General features: G+C 43.8%; 1 protein-coding gene across 1 annotated transcript; it reads left to right on the top strand.

The window, feature by feature from the left end:
- The first annotated feature begins 679 nt into the window (after positions 1-679).
- LOC117640555 (phenoloxidase 2-like) lies at positions 680-23,575 on the top strand. The gene is made up of 14 exons (XM_034377092.1): positions 680-835; positions 6,512-6,656; positions 11,826-12,027; positions 13,644-13,765; positions 14,727-14,834; positions 15,378-15,574; positions 16,454-16,601; positions 17,023-17,103; positions 20,396-20,563; positions 20,696-20,824; positions 21,270-21,464; positions 21,619-21,757; positions 22,271-22,488; positions 23,173-23,575. The coding sequence occupies exons 1-14, from the start codon at positions 762-764 to the stop codon at positions 23,425-23,427; spliced, it is 2,181 nt and encodes a 726-aa protein (XP_034232983.1). The 5' UTR covers positions 680-761; the 3' UTR covers positions 23,428-23,575.
- Positions 23,576-24,570: the final 995 nt, after the last annotated feature.

The raw sequence follows: 24,570 nt of genomic DNA, 5'->3' as shown, positions 1-24,570 counted from the left end.
TGGGCCGACCGCTAGTCCAGTGGTGGTCCGGCCGAGGTACGGAATGGTAGTACGGGGTTGTACTAGGCCCGTACCACAGATGGATGATGCCGAGGACAGCTAGCAGACTACCCTTTTTGGGCAAACAGTACCTCACCAGTGCTACTAAAGGGGATGATACGATATCTGTGAGTGCACCTCCAATGGAGGTACCGCGCAGTACGAAATGTTGACTGGGACTATAATCAACGAACAGTGATCCATTTCATTAGGAAGGCATTGGATTACAAGTTCACGAGCGAGCAGAAAGTTGAATCCTCATTTGGAACTTCTGTACAGTGCAATGTGCGCGTTTTGTACTTTTCTTCCCCAACCTACCCCTGTATCTGAGTTACATTGGATTTCCAGCTTGAACTGACATATTTGCCTCCTTGACTTCATTTTCAGTGCAGTGTTTGGAAATAGACAGCGGCATACAAGCAAACCAACTTTATGTGCTGCTTATTTTTCCGCTCGGGTGGTGACGCAGTTTCTTGTACTTGCAATGTGTTTTCTTGGAAAACTTCAGGCAAGTCACGTTTGACATCGGCTTCACGATGACTCAACAACTTTCAGCGCGGCTTTGGTTCGTGTCACTGAAACGGCACGAAATCGAGACAAAATGTCTGAGTTCACGCGAGTTATTGCGAATGAGTCTTGAATTGACGTCAGAAAACGAGTCGGTCGTCTGCACTTAAGGGAAACACCGCTAGTCCAAGCAAAAGCAGTCACATTGACTTACCATGGCTCGTGGAACGGGCAACCACGGCTGGTCGGTGGTCCGGCTGGCAGTTGTGGCGGTGATATGCTGCATAAAGTAAGTACGGGAGAGAAGGTTAAGTCCGGACGTTTTTTTTCCTTTTGCTCTTTGAGCTTGAATATGCTTCTTGAATCTCATTTCATTACAGGAGAGTAGAGTATGAACCTTAACCTTCAAAATGATATACGTGAAAGCGAAATCTCATCAACGGTTAGGGGGATATATGGGCCTTAAAGCCTTGCACGTGTCCGGAAACCCGGGCTTGGGCAATTCCGGACGACCTTAAAATTTGACACTACTCGAGCTTACTTTCGTTTGTTCTAATAGGAGGCATAATTTAGAGGGCGTACAAGAACATTTGCTGAGAACTAAACTGTTTGATTATCACTCAAAGCTTTATTATGAGGAATAATTTCTATTTAAACCCCTTCATTAACTCCACTTCTTTGAGTAAAGACCTTTTAACATCGCTGCAATGCTTTTTTGTTCGTTTTTTAACCTTCTTGACGGTGGGGATGCAGGATGCATGCCCACAAGTTTGAAGCCACTACAATACACTGCCGCTCAAAATTAGCGGCTCCTGTTTTTGGAAACGGGGCAGTTTCTTTTTTTATCGAGCTAGGACGCTGAAATTTGGTCGGTGGGTGCCCCAACTGTTCTTCTTGAGCCTTGCGAAGTATGCGGTCCGTGCGTCACCTCTTCCTCCCTGTGCAAACCCCTCCGTGGTTAAGGGTGTAAAATCCGCGATCAACATGGCGACATTTTTGACTTCAAGTGATCGGAAACGTGAAATTTGCTGTGCACCGACTCCATCTTGAACGGCGCTCCTACCCCTACTCTACAAACTGAAGTGTGTACTCAGTATGCATCTAAGGGAGGGTGGGGCACCTAGTGACACTTTTTGGATTTTGGCACTCATTCCGATACTGTGCGAGAAATGAATCTGCTTACACCTCAGAAGGTTGCTTCGATCCTTCCTTGATCGCAAAAACGCGTTGTGGCGTTTTGGCAACACCTATTTCTATTATTTACATAGCTTCCCGCAGACCTCTGCACTTGTCACTTGGTGCCCCAGCCCGGGGCACCTAGTGACAGGTCATATCACTCACATTACCAGCATAGAGCGACGCTCCAGCTAATTGAAAATTATCTGTTTTAGACTCTTTAAGCTTTTTAAATATCAAACCATTCTGAACGGCGCCATTTTTTCGCAAGAAACTGCATTTTACTACATTGCCAATCAAATTGAATGATCTACGAAATTGTCGTACAAATTAGTCTCATTTATGTTTCGTTGTGTGACAATCGGTGACCATTTACTTCGTGGTTTGCCACATCGATGTTTTGAAACGTTTAAATCGTTGAAATATGGGAAATAGAGTGTGTCTGTCACTACCTGCCCCGGGGGCTCTAGTGATTCTAATGCCGGAAAATTTCCGGGGAAAAATGCAGAAAATTTCTGAAAATTTCCGTATTTTTCCAAGAGCCCCGGAAAAGATGGAAACATTCAAAAAATGCGCATTTTGCATGTTATTGAAGTCACATGACAAAATCGCTGAATTCCTGTCATTTTTGAACACAAAAGTCAGTCGCAGTGACTTGGTAACATTGTTTTTCGTGGCTTTCGTGGTTGTGGTCGTCTGCTGAAGCTTCTAGAAGGCAGTGAGGGGGATGGACACAAACGGGAGTGCATCGGTATTAGCAGTTGCCTTGTCTGGCGAATGTCAGGTGTTGTCTCAATAGTCCATCACAAGTGTCAGGTAAGCTAAAAGGAGTTGCTACGCTGCCCACCTTTTAAGTATTGATTCACTCGCCCCCGCCGATCTCGTCGCCGTCGCTAGATTTGATTTTGACTGCAAATGTCACAATGTGGATAGGGATAGGGGTGGATAATTAAGTTTTGTCAATAAACGGCCTTACGGAAAAGTATTGCCTTCAGAACGGCGATACATAGAAGTATCGCCAAAATTTGGCGATACTTTTTGGTATTGCCAAAACCACGGCATTAAACTAAGAACTTGTCCCCTTGATTTGTTAAACGTTTATTGCCAAATGGCAATACTCCAAAGTATCGCCAAATTTTGGCGATACATTTGTGTATTGCCGTTTTGAAGGCAATACTTTTTCGTAAGGCCGTTTACTGGCAATACTTAATTGTATCGCCAAAACAGGTACCAAAAGTATCGCCATTGGATTTACAGTGGAGACAGGTAAGGTAGTGTCTGTACTTTTGTCCTGTACTGCTCCATCGTACTCTGATTTTGTTGATTTGAATCCATTTAATCCATAATACTTCTGCAAATATAAAAAATGGTTAATTGTTTTCCTTTTTCTGCACCTCACACAAGTTTCCCCACCGTTTTACCACGTTTTCTGACATTTTTGCAGCAAAACTTACTATTTTTCCAAATTTTTCAATTTTTCTGGAATTTTTCCGTATTTTTCCTATTTTTCAGGAAATTTTCGGAAAAGTTGAATCTTTCCGGAAAATTAGAAACACTAGGGGGCTCATTTCCGTTCAAAATTTGATATTAAAGAAATGAAATCACATGTTTGAGCTGGTTCAGCGAAAACAACTTACTAAAGGTCTTTATTATTGATTAAAAGTGCCAGAACGATCGGCAGTGCCGTGTACTGGAAGAATGGCGAGAAAACATTTTGTAAAAAAGTCGTAAAATCTGTGATTTTGGGTAACTATTTTATTGCTTTTATTCTAGGGGCTAATATATTTTGTTCAAAGTCTCACTTTCACTTGAACATGATTCCACAGCACAAGACCTTTAGATAAGCCACCTCAAGGTGTCTGAAAGTGCCATAGGGTGGCCAGGGCACCCCTGTGTCACTAGGTGCCCCTCACTAGGTGCCCCACCCTCCCTTACAGATGCATACTTGCAAGTACACACCTACAGATGCGTACTTAGCTGAGTACACATCTACAGATGCATACTCAGCTGAGTACACATCTACAGATGCATACTTGGCTGAGTACACACCTACAGATGCATACTTAACCTCTCCAAGTATGCATCTGCAGATGTGTACTCAGCTGAGTATGCATCTGTAGATGTGTACTCAGCTGAGTATGCATCTGTAGATGTGTACTCAGCTAAGTATGCATCTGTAGATGTGTACTCAGCTAAGTATGAATCTGCAGGTGTTTACTTGCAAGTATGCATCTGTACAGATGCATACTGAGTACACACTTCAGTTTGTAGAGTACCGGGCGGGCGGGGGTTCCTAGGGGGTGGCCACCCCTACAATAGTGGATGAACATTTCAGGAACAGGAGTTTTTGATTGGAATGGCTTCGTTAGCACCCAGTGTGTCTCCCCATGAATTTCAACGCCCAAATTCAACCCCTTTGCTACTGAAACGGCACAGGGTACAAAAGAGGTAGGTCCTCCCGGGGGTTGGTGCAGCCGAGGGTGGTCGGATTCGAAAAAGAAAACTTGCAGCGTGTGCAGGGGAGGTCACTGGATCGTTTGCAGTCGGTTTCAGACATTTTCGAAAATCACTCCCCGGAGGGGGTGGGGGTGACTGTGGAAATGGGTGGGTTTGTCCGATTGCAATTCCGCTTGCACGGTTGTGAAGAGGAGACTCATTGGAGTCGGTGCACAACAAATTTCACGTTTCCGATCACTTAAAGTCAAAAATGTCGCCATGTTGATCTCAGATTTTACACCCTTAACATGTAAGAGCCCCCTTAAGGTACGATAAAGAGACGGAAATACGAGGTAGAGATGTAGCTTTTGCCTATTTTTATGGTACTCTAATTTCGTGAAGCGACCACAGCCAAACGGCTTGACCTTCTACGTTGCCGATTTGGAATTATCATTTTTAACTGATTATCTTCCTCAGGCGGGCTTTTGAGCTGTATCTTCACTGAAACCCAGTAAAAATTCACTGCAAATGCAAAGGCGATACTAAAGTACATTTTTGGCCCGTCCCGTTTATTTTTTGTAAAAAAAATCTTGACCAAATTTGGTATGCAGCCTCCTTGGGTGACCCTAAGAACCGCCCGGTGGCAGCAAATCCGATCCGAGCCCCGGGGGCGCTGCTGCAGGTGCATCATGGTCTACATGGGGTCGAGGAGGATTTCGGCAACGGATACAGCTAGCAGAGCATGTAAGGGTATTTTTGGAATCGGGGCGACGAGACAAAACCAATGGTGCCAGTTTCAAGCGAATCGGAGAAGTTTGGACACGGGTTCAAATCCCACACGCAAAAAAATAAATCGATTCAGAGCTAAAAAGTTAGCACCGGTGCTAATTTATCTAGCTCTGTAGGCCCAGCAAAATTTTTAGCTGCACAGCTAAAAATTATTAGCTGGGTAAATTTAGCTATGGAGAAAATGGAGATTAGTGGCAACTCTAGCTGCATTAGCATTGTAGAATTCTTCATGATTATGATATTAATTTGAAGGTGCGGGATTTTCTGTCTAAGACGGACCAGTCGTCCTGAGGCGTAAGGCTCCTCCGGGACAGTCGTGTCTCAAGAGACTTTAAAAATTGCTGACCATGGGTGATGTCACGGTGAGAAAGTGGGGAGCATCCGTTCCCCGACTAACCCATCTCTCACTGCTAGCCATCAGCGCGAGCGAAGCGCCACGGAACGAACCTAGCCTTGCCCTATCTCCTAAACATTTTTGCTGCATTGTAAATCCCATTTTTGCAGCGATTGATTAGCACTGCAGCAAACTGAAGTAGCTGAATCCTCCAGAAATATAGGTTCCGGGAAAGCCGATCTCCGGCAGACCCTCAGCTAAAAGAGCAGCGCTACTCAGCAGAGGTCGCTAGCAGAGTTGCAATTTTTTTAGCTGTGGTGCTAAAAAACGCCAACTAAGAAAGTTAGCTCTGGACTGACTTTTATTTTTTTGCGTGCAGTGGGGTATATTTTGAACATTCTTTTTATTCGAGTTTTTGCATTGTTTCTTACGTTTGTGAGGGTGCTGATGACGTAAATAACATCTATTTTGACCCCAGACTCAAGTTCAAACCCGTCAGGGTTAAACAAAGGCGAAATTCACACATTTCTTAATGCACGGGACGGGCCAAAGTTGCCGATGTATATCGCTACTTTTCCTGTTATTATTTGGCGATACAATTGAGTATCGCCAATAAACGGCCTTAGGGAAAAGTATTGCCTTCAGAACGGCGATACAGAGAAGTATCGCCAAAATTTGGCGATACTTTTGGGTATTGCCAAAACCACGGCATTAAACAAAGGTCTTGTCCCCTTGATTTGTTCTACGTTTATTGCCAAATCGTGGCAATACTCCAAAGTATCGCCAAATTTTGGCAATACTTTTGTGTATCGCCGTTTTGAAGGCAATACTTTTCCGTAAGGCCGTTTATGGGCGATACTCAATTGTATCGCCAAAAAAGGTACTAAAAGTATTGCCGTTGAATTTACAGTGTAATCAAAGTGTTCGGAAATGCCCCGATTCCAGAAGTACCCCACTCCGCCTTACCAGCGGAATCGCCGGTGGCAAGTTTGCTTGACAAAAAAGAAGCCAACTATTGGCAATTCTTGATTAGATTTCTCAATTAGCTTGCCGGTAACTTTAGGCGCCTGCAATGGCAATTTCTGGCCAGCTGGGAAAGGGCCAGGCATGCTAACTGACACTAAGTCTTATTTCACCACTGTGAACGTAGAAATTTGATTGCACACTAGAAATGACCGTGTATTTAATCCATTGCATGTAATCCTGATGTTTGGAGCTTCTGCGTTACAGCGTTGCAGCCCACCGGCATGCTGCGAGGCCGACGGTGGCCGAGGCCTCCGACCTCGTCTATCTGTTCCACCGACCCGCAGAGCCCGTCTTCTCCCTGCGGGGCGTGCACCGCAATGTGGCGTTCGACGTGCCTCGCCCCTACCTGGTAAATCAGTGGCTGGTGGCTCGCGACCAGCACACCTCACTTACTCTGCAAACTCAACAGTGTACTCGACCACTCTTTAGCAGTAGTGTACACAGATCACCTCGGGAGGAGCCTAGGAGAGGGGGAGTCAAAGTCGCACTTTTTGCCTACTTGCAGGGGCAAAGTAGCACGTTTTTCCTATCTTTCAGGCGACTGGCAGCTTTCAAGGGGCTAGAGAGGGGGGGGGGCAAAAACCCCAGTGCCCCTCCCCCATAGCCCCTTGATAGCCGCCTGAAAGATAGGCAATAACAGGAAAAGTAGCGATATACATCGGCAACTTTGGCCCGTCCCGTGCATTAACAAATGTGTGAATTTCGCCTTTGTTTAACCCTGACGGGTGTGAACTTGAGTCTGGGGTCAAAATAGATGTTATTTTCGTCATCAGCACCCTCAAAAACATAGGAAACAATGCAAAAACTCGAATAAAAAGAATGTTCAAAATATACCCCACTGGGATTTGAACCCGGGTCCAAACTTCTCCGATTCGCTTGAAACTGGCACCGTTGGTTTTGTCTCGTCGCCCCGATTCCAAAAATACCCCTAAATGCCCTGCTAGCTGTATCCGTTGCCGAAATCCTCCTCGACCCCATGTAGACCGTGATGCACCTGCAGCAGCGCCCCCGGGACTCGGATCGAATTTGCTGCCACCGGGCGGTTCTTAGGGTCACCCAAGGAGGCTGCATACCAAATTTGGTCAAGATCGGACCACGGGAAGTCCTCGGACGAACGAACGAACGAACGAACGGACGAACGAACGGACGCACAGCATGCATCATACTATATGCCCGTCCCTCCGTCATTTTTTTTTTTACAAAAAATAAACGGGACGGGCCAAAAAGTGTCTTTGCCCCTGTAAGTAGGCAAAAAGTGCGACTGACACCCCCCCTCTCTCTCTCTGTATACGCGCCTGGGAAGGTCGGTATCACCATAGAGCGTTGGCCTAACTTCCACGGTAGATTCCTAAACCTTCCTAAAAAGTAAACCTTTTCGGCACTGTGCGAAGAAACCACAGTGAATCCCGTTTATTTTTTTGCTGGGATTTTCTGTAGTTCAGAACACAGGATTTACTGTGCCTGGCTACAGTATTTACTGTAATGTACAGGATATTCCGTACTCCACTCCTGTGCTACAGTAAATCCTGTACAAAGTACAGTGGATCCTGTAAAAAAGGTACAGTAAATCCTGTACTCTGAACTACAGTGACAGCTGTACTAATCACTACAGGATTTACTGTGATGTTTTCCCACAGTGGGGTCCTTCTCTGTATACTCACGAGTACAGTCTCTTTAACGCGTACTCACGAATACACTCTCTTTGACGCGTACTGACCAGGGTTGTTAACGTTAATTTCAAATTTAACGCGTTAACGTTAACGCGTTAATACGAGCGCATTAACTTAACGCGTTAACGTTAACTCGAAATTAAGAATTTAACGCGTTAACGTTAAATTAACGCCAGTAACGCCGTTAACGTTAAAAACAGACTTTTAAAACAGACTAATAACACAACCAGAGCGGGTAGAGATCAGCGCCACCAAAACGTAACACCAAAGGTTTCTTACCCATAAAAAGGTTTTGAGGAAATAATACAAATATAAAACCTAAATAGCTTTAGCTGTCTATAACAAAGACATTTTTTATGATATTTTCCTCGGCCGACCGTGAATTGATTCCTGCGTTAACGTATTAACGGCGTTACGCGTTAAGCAAGTCCATTAACTTAACGCGTTAACGTTAATGGCCCAGACATATTTTAACGAGTTAACGTTAACGTTAATTAACGATTAACGGCGTTAGCGTAACGCCGTTAATCGTTGAATTAACGTTAACAACCCTGGTACTGACAAGTTCACTCTCGTACTCAACCACGATCGGGTACTCAGCTACATTTATTTCCATGGGGAGTAAGGTAAGGGGCGTTCCATGGTAGATTTACACGACCTTCTCAGTGTGCCTACCGTGAAATGTCTTCCGAGACTTCTGAAAATAAATCTGCTCAAAGTTGCTCTATCCCGAAGAAATTTGAAATGAACCGAAGTGCTCGGAATAGCCCCATGGACCAATGTGCCCCACTCTCTCTTACTACACACTAAATTCTTATGGACTTTTTAAATGCATAATGACGCATAATGTATGCATAGTTATGCATGCGCAGAAACGTCCATAAGGTATGAATAAAATTCTGCATCATTGTGTACATTTTATGCACCTTCCTGCATAAAATGTACACAGTGATGCATAATTTTATACATAATATATGGACGTATCTGTGCATGCATAACTATGCATAAAAAAGTCCATAAGAATTTAGTGTGATTGAAGCTCGCTTCGCTCGCACTTTGAGTAGCTTTTCAAAGTGACTTTATTTTTATGCAACAACATGTCATTCACAGTCTACCATGTCAAAAACATTGAAAACTTAAACAGAAAACAACTGCCAATTTCACATTAAATTTTTTGGACAAATATTCATAGTGCATACCTCATGCGCAGGAGTACTTTTGAATTAAAATAGGCACACATTTAAAGAGCTACAAATAAGTTTTGCTCAATTGTGCTCTTTAAACAAAATTTGGCCTGTTGTAAGTATCACGTAAAATAACAGGAAAAGTAGCGATATACATCGGCAACTTTGGCCCGTCCCGTACATTAACAGATGTGTGAATTTCGCCTTTGTTTAACCCTGACGGGTTTGAACCTGAGTCTGGGGTCCAAATAAATGTTATTTTCGTCATCAGCGCCCCCAAAAACATAAGAAACAATGCAAAAACTCGAATAAAAAGAATGTTCAAAATATACCCCATTGGGATTTGAACCCGGGTCCGAACTTCTCCGATTCGCTCGAAACTGGCACCATTGGTTTTTTCTCGTCGCCCCGATTCCAAACATACCCCTACATGCCCTCCTAGCTGTATCCGTTGCCGAAATCCTCCTCGACCCCATGTAGACCATGATGCACCTGCAGCAGCGCCCCCGGGGCTCGGATCGGATTTGCTGCCACCGGGCGGTTCTTAGGGTCACCCAAGGAGGCTGCATACCAAATTTGGTCAAGATCGGACCACGGGAAGTCCTCGGACGAACGAACGAACGGACGAACGAACGAACGAACGGACGGACGCACAGCATGCATCATACTATATGCCCGTCCCTCCAAAATAAACGGGACGGGCCAAAAAGGGGGGGGGAGGCCCCATGGGAACATGAGCGTGGATGCGACGTTGAGGGGATGTTGACTGCCCACGTCGAATCGACGTGTAAGCTTATCGTCGAGTCGACATCGAGCCTTAAGTGACGCGCGAGGCGGCGTGGATGGGACGTGGATTAGTTCACCGATCAATATTCTTGTAAAATGTTCACCTTCTTCAAAACAAAACTTTTTTTTTTTTTGCATTTGTTGTTTAGACTGTGTTACATTTTTGTTAGCTTCGCACCCGATGAATTGTTGATGGGATGTTCTTTGTTCCCCGGGATTCGAACCCAGGACCAGTGCCTTACGGCACCGCAACGCTACCAACTGCGCCACGAAGCCAGCTGAGGGACGGTACGAAGGCGGGCGATGAGCCTCGCGCTGCTCGCGCACCTTGGTAGACCCGGGCTTTCTACAACGTTCTAGCGGATTTTCTCCTCAAGCTGTGGAACAGTCTTGACTTGGAAGCGGTGCACGGCATTTTAACAGTTGTTTCCTATCCAATTAGTGTTTGCGGCTGAACATACGCAACGATTATACAATCCACAAACGATCGACGTGGATTAAACGTCGATCCGCAGCAACTCTTTCTTCGACTCAAAATCGACGTGGAAGCGATGTCGAATTATAGCGACGTCTATATCGCTGTAAAATCGACGTGGAATCGATGTCGATCTACAGCGTCTCTCGTTCGCTGCAACATCGACGTGGAATCGACGTTGAATTCTTGCAGTTATTATTTCGCTGCGAAATCGACGAACGCTCTACGTCGATTTTGGGTGGAAAAAATCCATCCACCTAATCCACCTATTGCACGTGGATGCAACGTGGATATCACGTGGGTGTTCCCATGGGGTAGGAGGAGGGAGAAGCCTAGGGGAATTTTTTTCACATTTGAGGCCCTCCCCCTACTTTTAAAACTGCCGTTTCCAGTGGCGTCGGAAGTCCCTCAGGGCCCAAGTTTCGTCGCTCTACAGGGAACGGTAGGGAAACAGGACCCATTTTTCACTTTTTATAGAGAAGTTTTGAAAAGTCTTGAATAAAAACTTTGAACCGCTATATCTCGGAAACTACTGGGGCTACGGCTGTGAGATTTCACAAGGATGTTCCTCCCTATGAGGGCAACATTTGATGTAAATATGAGCAAAATACGAGATGGTCAATTAAGGTCGTGTAAATCTGCCATGGAACGCCCATAAGTACACTGAGATTCCAAACGCTATGAGTATAGCACGTATGGTGCAATGCAGCTGAGATATCGCACCATACGTGCAATACCTCAGCCATATTGCACCTTACGTGCAATGCATCCCGAAAAAGCCCTATGCTAATGCATGGGAATAGGGAGGCATTGCACTTCATGTGCAATGCTTTTGCATTGCACCAATTGACGCTATACTCATAGCGTTTGGATTCTCAGTGTAGTGATCTAAGCACACTCTCGTTAGATTGTACTCAGCTGAGTACTCTCTCGCAGAAGGAGCGTACTTGTGAGTACACGCCGAATACAGTGTACTGAGCTCACTGTTGAGTTTGCAGAGCAGTGACAAAGAATGAGGCCCTTAAGAGCATCCACATTACGATTTTTTGCACACTAAATTCTTGTGGACTTTTTTATGCATAGTTATGCATGCTCAGAAACGTCCATATGTTATGCATAATATTATGCATCACTGTGTACATTTTATGCAGGAAGATGCATAAAATGTACACAGTGATGCATAATTTTATACATAACATATGGACGATTCTGAGCATGCATAACTATGCATAAAAACTGCGTCTTTATGCATTTAAAAAGTCCATAAGAATTTAGTGTGTGCGATGAAAAAGCTCAGATGGATCTCGGGACGAAGGTAACCGGTTACGTTCCTGCAGTGAGAGTGCGGATAGTAACGGCTGGCGGGTGAAAAGCGTAACCGGTGCGTCTACCTTTCGCCGCAGCCTGAGCGCTACCGCCACGTTGCTCAAGAGATCCGTGCTGCCGCCTTGCGCAGCGGCGCACGCCTCATCCAGGTGCCCAATCTTCCAATGCCAGAGAAAGAGTTCGCAGATGTCAACGGGATCCTACCTTACCGGAGTCCGTTTACCATCTCGGCACCAACGTTTCTCAACCTCGTCAGACGATTCTGGCACTTTTTTCGTGGTAAGTTCTAGCAACAGTTTTTGTAAAAAAAAAACAAAAACTGACACATTAAATGTCATAGGACATGCCAGGGGGTGGCAACGGCCTAGAAAGAGCGTGAAGCGATGCTCGCGCCGTCAGTGCAGAGGTTCCGCACTTGTTCGAGATTAAGAAAACTAGACTGTTTTATTCAAAACGCTTTGCACCGATGGAAAGGGCTTGAAATTTACGGTGCATTAGGCTTATTGCTCTTCTCGAAGCTCCTCCTTTACATGATATTAAGGTGCAATGAAAACACCAAAAAACACGAGAAATCATCAAATTTAGGAAAAAACTCGGATGCGCCATGTTGATGTAAATGATTCCGCCCTTGTGTTCGGTTGAATTGGAAGTATCATGCAATCTACTAGGCCCAATGCACCCCAAATTTTGTGCTCTTTTGATCTGTGGAAAGCGTTTTGCAATCAACGGCCTAGATCTCACAATCGAAGCAAAATAAGTAACCCCTGCACCTCACTCGCGCATGGCTTCACGCGCTTCCTAGGCCGTTGCCGCCCCCTGGACATGCTTTGACGCTGTTTAACACATTCGCTCCGGAGCGAGAACGGTGTTCTCGTCGCTTTCCACGATTTTCCATCAATTTAAGGGGGTAGTACACTTCGCAAGGTTTAAAAAATTGTGTTTTCGAAAATTATTTGCGGGTAGAGGAGGTAAGGTACGTCAAAACTGACTATGGGACCTTATTTAACTTTCATTTTGGACCAAAATCACTCGTATGGAGCGCAGTTGGAGGCAGCAATTGCGACTTCCACGAATTTTTCGAAACCAGTGCAAAAATAGCACGGTTTACGTGATACAGACCGCAATTTTCATCCGATTTGGACGAGATTTCGCACAAACAACCTTGAGACCCGTCATTCTGGTGTGAACTAGGATAATTGTGATCAATTTTGTTTTACTATATTTAAACTTAAGTTTTTTGAAAGAAAATGGGATAGAAAAATGCTGTTTTCTGAATTTGTCATTTTGTCATGTCGTTTGAGGTACTAATAACTATTGCAAAAAATTTTCCTCAGTTCACATCAGAATGACATGTATTTACATGGTCCACACAAAATTTGGACCCTTTAGGTCCCACCGTTTGGTCCAAATCGCGCAAACCAACCACCTGTGTATTTTTTGCAGTCGTTTAGAGAAATTCGACAAACTCGCAATAGCTGCTTCAGACACCTATCAAAATTTGTGATTTTGATCATTATTTACAGTATGAAGAGATCCCATGATCAGTTTTGACGCCCCGTATGTCATGCGTCCGCAAAAATTTAACGCAAACACAGTATTTTTTGACCTTGCGTAGTGTACTACCCCCTTAATTTCACTTCCGAGTGAACGTGCCAAGCACATCCGGCGTCGTTGATAGTTTGTTCCCGCATGGTGACACATATTGTCGAACGCTTACTTTATTTTGTACTAATGTATTCTGCCTAGTGGACATAAAATTGTATCACTCTCGGATGTCCTTAAAATTGCGTCATCCTTGGGGCTAAAAGAGTCCTAAAACATTCTGTGTGGACGTTTCTTTTTTAGTGTGGAGTTACGAAAATACGTTACAACTGCGTGTGCTGTTTTGTTTTTAGACAGCAAAACGGTGCCTGAGCTGGTGGCAAAGGCTGTGTGGGCTCGACTTCATTTCAACCCGGAGATGATTCTGCACACACTTCTTCTCACGATGTTGAGGTCCTCTCTTAAGGGTGTAAAGGTAACGTGTGTGACTCTAAGGCATCTGAGCACTGCCTAGGAGTGAATACACGCTACTGGGTCAGTACTGGCGAGTGACTGAGTATACCGTTGAATTCACTGAAAGGTGGCTGCAATTGATCCAGGAAGCGGAAGAAGGGGATAACTCAATTTTGGTCATTTTTCAGGAGAAACAAAAAACTGTTAGCAGGGAAAACTAAAACAAAACAAATGAATGTTGCAGATGTTAATAATTTCAAAAAGCATTAGTAAAATTTTGGAAAAAAAATCAAAAGTGTAAGGTTACTCCGTAGAGGATTTCTGCGACTTATCACTTTCCGCTGAAATGGAAAACAGAGTCAGCTCACCTTATATTTCCTAAACCAAGAGGAATTTTGAGACAAGTCAAGTGGAACAATAGTCTGCATAAAGTGTATGTTACTCTGGTGTATTTTTTGGACTTAGCTCTTTTTTCCAAATTGAAATTTAAAATTAAGGGGGGGTTAAGTTGAGTTGATTCTTTTTACACTAGATCCATAGAAACACAAGTTGAGTTATATCCTTTTGCCAATTTGTCAAACGGACTCATGTAGACTAAGGTTGAGTTACCTCCATTTTCCAATGAAATTTAGACTGTAAAAGGGGTTAAGTTGAGTTATACCCTTTTTCCATGTGGATTTTCTCCTAAACTGCTTGGAATTCAGTCAAATAATTTGGTGTAATGATGTAAACCATTCTAAGGCACAATAATAAAATAAAAACTCAATTTGGGGATAAGTCAAGTTATTCCCTTCTTCCGCTTCCTGGATCAATTCATTGATACACAAATGATATTAATGTTGAACTCTAAAATATGCAAATTAAATCTCAAAGTTCTGTCCCCTTAATTTTAGCCCGCAGGATAGTGTATCCAAAGAGCCCCTACCAAACTTCACCACAACAAAAGTTTCACAAAAGCTTGTGTGATCACACTTCTGTTCCAGGACGTTCAAATACCAGAGCTTCCCCAGTACATTCCTGAACTTTACACAGACGACGAGTTCTTTGCGAAGGTCCGCGAGGAGATGTACTTCCTTCCAGAAAAAAATAGAGTAAGTTAACTCGTCACCGAAACATAATTGAATAATTGCTTCAATTCCTCTGAGGGCATGCTTGGTATGTCGGTGGCAACTTTGACTGAAACTGAAGAGTTTGAACTCAAATACTCACATAGTACGAGACGATTGACTCGATGGCGAAATTCTGCCTTTACGTCATACGTCAGGAACCTTGGAACCTGTAAAACTTTAACATACCTTGTGCGAAGCGAATTTCTTATGAAGGAATCTGTTAAAAAGCCTTTCCAAGTATTCGGGCAAACTCTCTTACAAACTTTCTTCTTTGCATCACGGAGTACTTACGCAACTTGTGAAGAAATTGCTCTGAAACGTTACAAACCAATGCTTCGCAACGTTGCAAACTTTTTCTTCTCAGCTTACGAACTAGTATTTCTTTGCAATGCGAAGAAAAAAGTTCGCGATGGAGTTTGTAATGCAAAGCCGGAGACTCGTGATGCAAAATACTTTTCTTTGCATGCTTTTGAATGTGAGCTTTTACCCTATCACGAACCGGTCTCTCGCGAAATCTTTGATTAGATCCCGGTGCCCGTGTTGAGAATCGTGACGGCGGATAAGGAGTCCCCGCTGTGGTACTTCCGAGAAGATCCTAATTACAACGTGTTCCACTGGAAATGGCATGCGAGGTACCCCATGGGATACGACGACCCGCAGTACGTGGACCTGCCTCGCCGAGGAGAATTGTTCGTGCATCTGCATCGGCAGATTGTTGCTCGGTGAGTCCTGCTCTAACGTGACGAAAGTCACATTGTAACAATTATGACATGTTTTATGCAGTCTTAAAAGCCTGCAAAGAAAAGTACTTACCAGTAGTATTATCCAGCTATCAATTACGAAAACCCTTGCGATGTTTCTCGCATTGGAATGGAATAGTTTTGTAAGTTGCGGAGGAAAACATCCGTTACGTTGCGAAACATTTATTTTTCAACGTCTCAAAGTATTTCCTTTGCCATTTGAAAACTAATACTTCGCAAGAATAAGTGGGAACGAAGTGAAACAGGACTTTTTGGTCCGCCCTTCTATTCTGAATGAAGGGGCAGGACCTGTACCGTTGTGTCTGCACTGCAAATTGGATGAACAGACTTCTCGCCAAAATTTGGCGAGACACTTGGTCAGACCTGAAAGTCTCGCCAAAATTTGGTCTGACAAAGAAGTCTCACAACAAAATGGCCAGACACAAAAATCTCGCTACAAAATGGCCAGACTTCTGTGTCTGACCGCCGCCTTGAGGCCGTAATGCGCCGGATGGTTACGGGCTACAGACCGTGGTCACACACAAAAGTCCCGCCATTTTGTGGCAAGACTTTTTTGTCTCACCAAATTTTGGCGAGACTTCCAGGTCGGACCAAAACCTGAGTGGCGAGCAGTCTGACCTTTGTACTTGTAGCGTGTATCTTCGTTGTAGTCGCGGTATTGTGTTGGGGCCTGTTTTAGACCAAGATCTCGCCCCCTCGCTCTAAATCATCGACACTCCTTCACCTAATTGACCGTTGTCGTATTCGGTTATGCTTGGCCAAAACCTGAACGAAAAGAAGTGCCTGTCAGGGCCCTGCTTTGCATGCGTAAGAAGACTTTTTTTTTATTTTATATCCTAGGTACAACGCTGAGAGGTTCACTAACGGTCTTCCGGCAGTCCTGCCGATGGATGTGAGTAAGCCGCTACAAATCGGCTACTTTCCGAAGATGGTTCATCTACACGGGGCGAAGGGAACCATTGGCAGACAAGCCAACACATCTTTGCTTGTAAGTTTACATTTATTAGAGATGGAGTGAGATGACTTCGTGCTGTTTTCCGGATGACGGAGGTTGGGGAAGTTGCCTTCATTTTCGATGGCTCTTTGGATGTCTGGAAAGTTAAGTAATGTAAATCCGTGTCTTCCCCCTTCTTAACGAAGGCCAGAAATCGCTTGTAACGGGTTTTGTTGTACTTCTCTCTGACAACGATTGGCTTAAGGCATAAATGGTCTTTCTGATTTCCAGTTTCGTTCTTCTTGTTCTCAAAGCCACGATTTAATAGCTGTTTCCAGCCCATTCGTTATTCGACATACCTTCCTCGCGAAGCTCGTTTTAACCGGTTATTAGTTCTCCTTTTGTCAAAGCCTTCAAAGAGAAGGTGTAATAGAAAGTCACGAAAGCTTCATTATAACTTCTGTTTTTGTTACAGCCGATAAAAGACTTCGTGCAGAATCATTTCAAGCAAAGAGCCTTGTACGAGGAAGTACTTAAACAGGACTATGTGGTGTATGTAAGTCATCGAGTAGTAATTCCTAAGGCTTGTTTGATAGATGGCGGATTTGCTCTCGAGAGCTGTGACCTCCTTATTAAGTTCTATTTCATCCCATTACGATATAAAGCAGATCGATTTGTGACAGCATAATCATAACTTAAGATACTTTCACTGAAAACTTGATCCATGAAGCGGAAAAGGGGATAACTCCATTTTGGCCATTTTCCGGAGAAACAAAAATATACTAGCCAGGAAAACTAAAGCTAAACGAGAGATAGATCATGAAAAAAGTACAAGGAGCATAAGTAAAATTTTGATATTAACAACAGAAGTGTGAGGACACTCCGTAGAGGATTTCTTACTCATCACTTTCTGCTATATTAGAAAACGGAGTCATATCAACTTGCAGACAAGTAAAGTGAAACTTTAGTCAGCAAAAGATGTTGATTACTCTGGAGTATTTTTTGGACCTGCCTCGTTTTCCTATTAGAGTTCCTAAGTGGGGGTTAAGTTGCCTTGATTCTTTACAAATGATAACGAAAAACAAAAGTTGAGTTATCCCCTATCCACAATACGTATTTCCAACGGCGTCATGCTGACTTTGGTTGAGCTGTTTCCGTTCCGCCAAATTAGGAGCGTAACAGAAATCAAGTTGAGTTACTTTTTTTTCGATGTCAATTTCCTCCTTGACTGCTGGGAATTGAGTCGAATAATTTGGTGCAATGATGTAAAGTAAACCATTCCAAGGCACATATCAATTGTGGGTCACTTCGTTTTGTTTTTTTAAATGCAAAGTATAAATTTTGAACTAAGTAGCCAAAGTAATTAGCTTTGAGGCGTGATCTCTTGACATCGTTTTGCAGCATAGCAGCCCCGTCTATCGTCCTCGTTTACTGGTCTACGGCCGTTTCAAAAATACTCGCAAGAAACTGAAGAGAGTGCATGACATGCTCCCCCAGGGAGTATGCCACAAAGCAGCACAACAGCATGCTTGGCAAGCACGCTCTACGGAGGAGCATGCTTCCAAGCACACTCTAGGATGAAGGCGTGCCTCTTCGTTGATTGAGGCCTTGCAGTAGCGACGCAGCACGCTTTATCCTGGAGTGTACTTGGAAGCATGCTCCTCGCTCCTCCGTAGAGCAGAGCGTGCTTGCCAAGCATGCTCCTGGGTAGACTGTGCTTGCAAGCAAACTCCAGGATGGAGCGTGCTTTGTGGCATACTCCCTGGGGCAGCATGCCATGCACTCTCTTAAGTTTGTAGAGTAGGCTGTCTTGGCTCTCAATTTATTTCTGGAACCCATTGCGGGTCAGCAATTTTAAAAGCTATGAGCGCACCAAGCCAGGTACAAATCCTGCGAAACTCAGGTTGACTTCTAATCCTTCACTCAGTAATCTCCTAAATCGGTAAGGGCGTTGCCCCTCATAATTCGATTTGTTGAAAATGTTCAGGATCCCTGAAACTGAGAACACACAGAAAACACTGAAGTACTGAATGAATACACGCATAAGTGATCCAGGAAGCGGAAGGAGGGAATAATTCGACTTTCGAGATAAGTTGATCCAGGAAGCGGAAGAAGGGGATAACTCCATTTTGACCACTTTTCAGGAAAACCAAAAACTGTTAGCAGGGAAAGTTAAAACTAATCAATGGAATGTTATAGATGATAACAAGTTCAAGGAGCGTTAGTTAAATTATGAGATGAACATCAGGAGTGTCAGGTCACTGCGTATAGGATTTCTGTGACTTATCACTTTCCGGTAAAATGGAAAACAGAGTCATCGCAACTTATATTTTCTATACGAATTGGAATTTGGAGACAAGTCAAGTGGAACTGTAGTCAGGAGAGAGTATTGGTTCCTCTGGTGCATTTTTTGGACTTATCTCTTTTTTCCGTTATGGTTCTTAAAGTGAAAGGGGGTTAAGTTGACTTGATTCTTTTTACAGTCGATACATAAAAACACAAGTTGAGTTATCACATATCAACAATATGTTCATCGGAGTCATGTTGACTTTGGTTGAGTTGTTTCCATTTTCCGCTAAATTTAGGGTGTAAAAGGGGTCAAGTTGAGTTGTATCTTTTTTCAAAGTGGATTTTCTCCATAGGAACTGGATGAAATAATTTGGTGCAATGATGCAAACCATTCTGAGGCACGATTATATTTCAAAAACTCAATTTGGAGATAAGTCGAATTATTCCCTTCTTCCGCTTCCTGGATCAGTTCAGGATCATAACGTAATCGCAAGCCTTGAGTTACAGCTCGTAATCTTTGACTTCTTTCACAAAGGATAAGTTACTTTTCTAGCGTCTGGAATTTGTATTTGGAGTTACTTGCAATAGTCCATACCCTCAACCTTGAGTGAACACTGTCATTTGTTACTTTATGAAAGTAGTGTTAATTAAGGGGGCAGTAGCGTCATTTGCACGTGTTTTGACGATTTTCGAACCTCCTGTTTAGACGTTAATATAAAGATAAGTATGAATGCCAGAGACAAACGGCAGGCACCATTTGAAAGATAAAAGTTTTTACAACATTTTCAAAAAAAAATATTTTGTTTTAGCATTGAATTAGGATGTTTTGTGTTATATGCAAAAATAGTCTGCAAAATTACATGGTTTCACTGCGCGCACGATTGCAGCCAAAGTTTTTAACTTTTTACTAATCGGTAAAATGCATCTGAAAAAGCATGAAATTGCCCATAAAATGACCCATGGGTTTTAATATTGGGCCAGAAAAAATGTGGTTCGTTTCCATCTTAAGTTGAAGATGAGCGTTTCAATAGTTTTTCTTGCCCAATATTGAAACCCAAGGGTCATTTTATGGGCAATTTTATGCTTTTTCAGATGCATTTTACCGATTGGTAAAAAGTTAAAAACTTTGGCTGCAATCGTGCGCGCAGTGACACCATGTAATTTTGCAGACCATTTTTGCATAGAACACAAAACATCCTAATTCAATGCTAAAACAAAATATTTTTTTTTGAAAATGTTGTAAAAACTTTTATCTTTCAAATGGTGCCTGCCGTTTGCCTCTGGCATTCATACTTATCTTTATATTGACGTCTAAACAGGAGGTTCGAAAATCGTCAAAACACGTGCAAAAGACGCTACTGCCCCCTTAAATGTTAAGATAAGGATCTCGCTAGGTTTTCAGTGTATCTTTGGACGTTTCAGACCATTTGGGAACTTACTTCGGTAAACTTTTTATCTCTAATCGTTTCCGAGATGCAAGCACCCGAAAACTCTATAAGTGTTTACTTACCGCGCCCTGGTAGAACGTTATAACGTGAACTTCTTTCTTGCTTTCATAGAAAAACGGTACGAAAGTGAAGCTGGTGGGCATCGCGGGATTGGACATCGTCAGTAACCTCCTCGAGGGCAACGCCCTTTTGTCGCCAAACATTGACTTCTACGGGAATATCCACAACAACATGCACGGAAGTTTGTCCAAGGCCGCAGACCCGTTGGGCCTTTACAAGGTAAGATGAGACAGCAGGAGACGGGAAAGACTGTCCTGTGTCAATATTCAGAGGAGTGGGAATCCTTAAGAATCTTTACATGCGTGACAAGATCAGCATTGAATCAACATCAAATCATTTATCGTCTTCCAGGAGCCGTTCGCAGTGACATCGTACATAACGACTGTCGCAAAGGACCCCAATTTCTACAACATACACAAGCTAATGGACGATTTGTATGAAAAGTACAAACGAAAATTGAGGCCGTACACGTCACGCGATGTGAGTTGATGCAGACTGCTGTTACCTGGAGGATTCCTATTCGTAAAACTTCGTGTGACAACGATATAGTTCAAAGATATTGATAATATTCAACTCCAGATACCATTTACAAAAAAGAAAAAAAAGAAAGAAATTGGAGTTAAGTGGCGCTGAAATTCTACACGAGAGTAAAAATTTACCTCTTGTACACTGTGAGGAGTAACAGGAAAAAGTATGGAACATGTCTGCCAAGTACGGAACTTCCATACCTGTTTTCCGTACTTGTTAACTTGAGGTCAGCACGACCGTTTATTCTCATATTTTCCGTACTTCCGTATAAATTCTTCTGAAAATTTTCCGTACTAACGTGCAGAACTTTTCAGTGTCCTACTTGTACTACTTGTCAAAAGCGCTCTTACGGGAGCGAGCTTTCCTAGTCCGTGTACGAATGCACCATGGTGCGCAGGTCACGCCACTCCCCAAAGTGAGGCTCCAGTCGGTGGCGGTGCGGACGGAAGGCGCTAGTCGGGACAACGTCCTGCGCACCTTCATGCAGGAGACGGACCTGGACGTCTCGCTGGGTCTGGACTACACTCCGCCTGGCCGCCAGTACGCCCGCTTCACGCATTTGCAGCACAGGCGCTTCAACTACGTCTTCAAGGTTCGGGCGCAGGACTTATTTACTGGCGCAGGGCTTATTTACTGTAAACTGAAATCTAAACACAAACCTTCTGCCTAAAATAATGCATTAAGTGGTATCTCTCACATTTCCGCTTGGCATGAACCTTGAGGTCTCATTTTGTTACTGTTTGCAGCTAGTGAACTCTGAGAAAACAAAACGAAAAGTGTTCATTCGGATATTCCTATTGATAACGAAAAATGAGAACGGGGACGAAGTGGATTTGGATTTCCAACGTCGCTTTAGTATTCAGATGGACACCTTTGAAACAACACGTAAGTTAAAGCAGCAGGAATTCATCAGGAAAAGGGGGGCTACTGCTTGAGGTATTGAATGAAGTCTGATGAAATTCCGTCTCACGTCCGGGATAACAGGCAGGCAACTTTAACACAGTGACCTTTATGCAAGGAACTTATTCCGGTCCCAATTGATATTTTGCAACCAGATGTTTAGGCTCAAAATGTCAACGCCATCTTCTTATTATATTTAAAACTAATCTGCATTGATTCTGGCATTACTCTCACTTCTAAAACGTGACATCACGTTGATACAAATGTGACAAAATGCCACGTTTCTTTGAGCGTTGTGTCACATTGGTTTGAACATGTTCACATACTAACGAGTGACAATGCTCAGAGGCACGTGACATTTTGTGACACTTGTTTCAACGTGATTTTACGTGAAGGCCGGGAAACATGCGTCAAACTTGTATTTAGAAAAAAGGGAAACATGCACTTCTGAAAACCATGGTGCACCATAAGCTGCGATAACGAGATCTCGTCCTGCAGTGAAGCCTGGCGTGAACACCGTGCGGAGAGCGTCCTCCTCCTCAGCGCTGTCCATCGACCACGACGCTATATTCTCGCCCCAGTCCAAGAGGTCCGAGGTCCACCGCGTCAACAGCTGCCGCTGTGGGTGGCCCCAGGGCATGCTGCTGCCTAGGGGCAGTGAGTCAGGCACGCCCTACAAGATCCTGGCCATGGTGACGGACTACGAGCAAGACAAGGTTAGAAGACGGAACACACACTGAGTGTATTTGTACAAGTTTGTACGTGGTCTCCCACATTTCCTAACATGCTCACTTGACCGAACAAATTTGAGCGCAGAATCGCACGGACAACTTCGTGGAAAATTGCGTACGAATTTTAGTACGTTGCATCGCACAATTCAATGCATGCTTGCAAGTACACACTAACGCATGCTTAGCGCCGTATAACTCCATGCTATCTATAGGCGTTTGTAAGTGTGTACTTGCAAGCATGCATTTGTAAGTACTTAGTGGACAGTTAGGTTTGTAGTGTATACTCAATATGCACACTTTATTCGTTTGTACTATTTTAGTACGATGCATCACACAATTTTGCGCATACAAACGAATAAAGTGTGCATATTGAGTACACTACAAACCTAACTGTCTACTAAGTACTTACAAATGCATGCTTGCCAGTACACACTTACAAACGCCTATAGTTATACGGCGCTAAGCATGCGTTAGTGTGTACTTGCAAGCATGCATTTGTAAGTGCTCACTTGGCCAAGCATGCGTTTGTAAGTGTGTGTACTTTGCAATCATGCATTTGTAAGTGTGTGCACTTAGTAGACAGTTAGGTTTGTAGTGTACTTTGCCGCCTCATGCTCATGCCACTTGCAAGTTTCGCAAGGCTCCACGATTAACCAGACCGCTCCCCAGGCTCCCGCTTCGGGTTCGGAGGTCTGCAATGACGGCTGGCTGCTGTGCGGAGTGCCCGGCAGCAGCCACTACCCGGACGAGCGCGCCATGGGGTTCCCGCTGGACAGACCGTACCGCAGCGGCGTGAGGACCTTGCGCGACTTCCTCACGACGAACATGGCCGTGGCGGACGTCGTCGTTTCGTTCGAGAAGCACACTCAAAGGCCCAGTCCTCTCCTTCGCGGAGGCGCGTCTACAAGCTGGATGCCCTCGTGATCGGAAAGAAAAACAACCGGAGAGTGTAGGAAATGTTAAGCCGTCTGTGTTGAGTAATGTACACTGGAAGTTTAAACGTGATAAGAGCACTCACACGGAAAACTGAGCAGACTCTTTTGGTAATAAAGTTAGTAAAATTGTGATTTTATGATTTCTGCATAGTAAATCCATGGGCTTACTTAAAAAAATTCCAATGCTAATCGCATTGCCAGGTGTTCCCATTTTAACATTTGGCTATTTTGAAATAGCCATGTATTGGACCGTGCCAGTGTCACCTGTTCAATGATTATGAGGAAATCCCAAAATTTCAAAGTGCGCATGCGCTATATTCAAACTACCAATACAAAAGAGTTCTGGTCAAACCTGATTCAATGAACACCATGACCACCACACTCCATCTCGCGACTTCCAGTGCTCATGTTCGCCAAACAAAAGTCACCCGCGTTCCGAAATCACCCCTCCCGAGTTTATAAAGTTTTTAAAACCAACCATCGTGCTGTTTTTACCGTCAACGGGGGTAACTTGGGACACCAGGGGTAACTTCGGACAGTCTGCTCTGTACAGCTTGTTGGTGCTGCCATTCAGCGACGGGGGTTCCTAGCGTCAAACCCGCGGCAGGGTTTTGTTTCAGAGGCCTCAGGGCATGCGCGGAAAGGTGGAAGAGGTGCAGAACATCACAATTAGTATTTGAGAAACGGGAAACTACATAGAGGGTTTTTGACAAAATATGTCAATTATTGACAAGTTGACCCTAGTGCATGGAGCGAAATGCAGATTTGGCCGATTAGCCTCTCTGGGTTGTTAGATCATACACAGACAATAACGTTCGCAAAAGGGCGTTGATTATAGTTTTCCTATAGTTTTCCTATCTTCGGTCCTAACCTAACCTAAGAAAGTCAAGTAATCAATCTTGCTTGTTCGGCCGGAATTTGGCCTAGATGGCATCAATTGAACCCCAGGAAGACACTCTGAGCGTGGGCGAGCTAAAAGTTGACTTTCGTTTTCTCCCCCTATAAAATATGATGAAATTAACTGAAAATATGACGGAAATTACGCTTTACGGAAATCACGAACAGGTGTTTCTGGCTCACTGCAACTGCATATCGCCACAGAAATATGCCATAAGTTTGGCAAACTAGTTCG

This window comes from Thrips palmi, unplaced genomic scaffold (genome assembly GCF_012932325.1).
Source record: "Thrips palmi isolate BJ-2018 unplaced genomic scaffold, TpBJ-2018v1 HiC_scaffold_12, whole genome shotgun sequence".
In the NCBI taxonomy this organism is placed as follows: Eukaryota; Metazoa; Arthropoda; class Insecta; order Thysanoptera; family Thripidae; genus Thrips; species Thrips palmi.
This window is presented reverse-complemented; position numbering and strand designations above follow the sequence as displayed.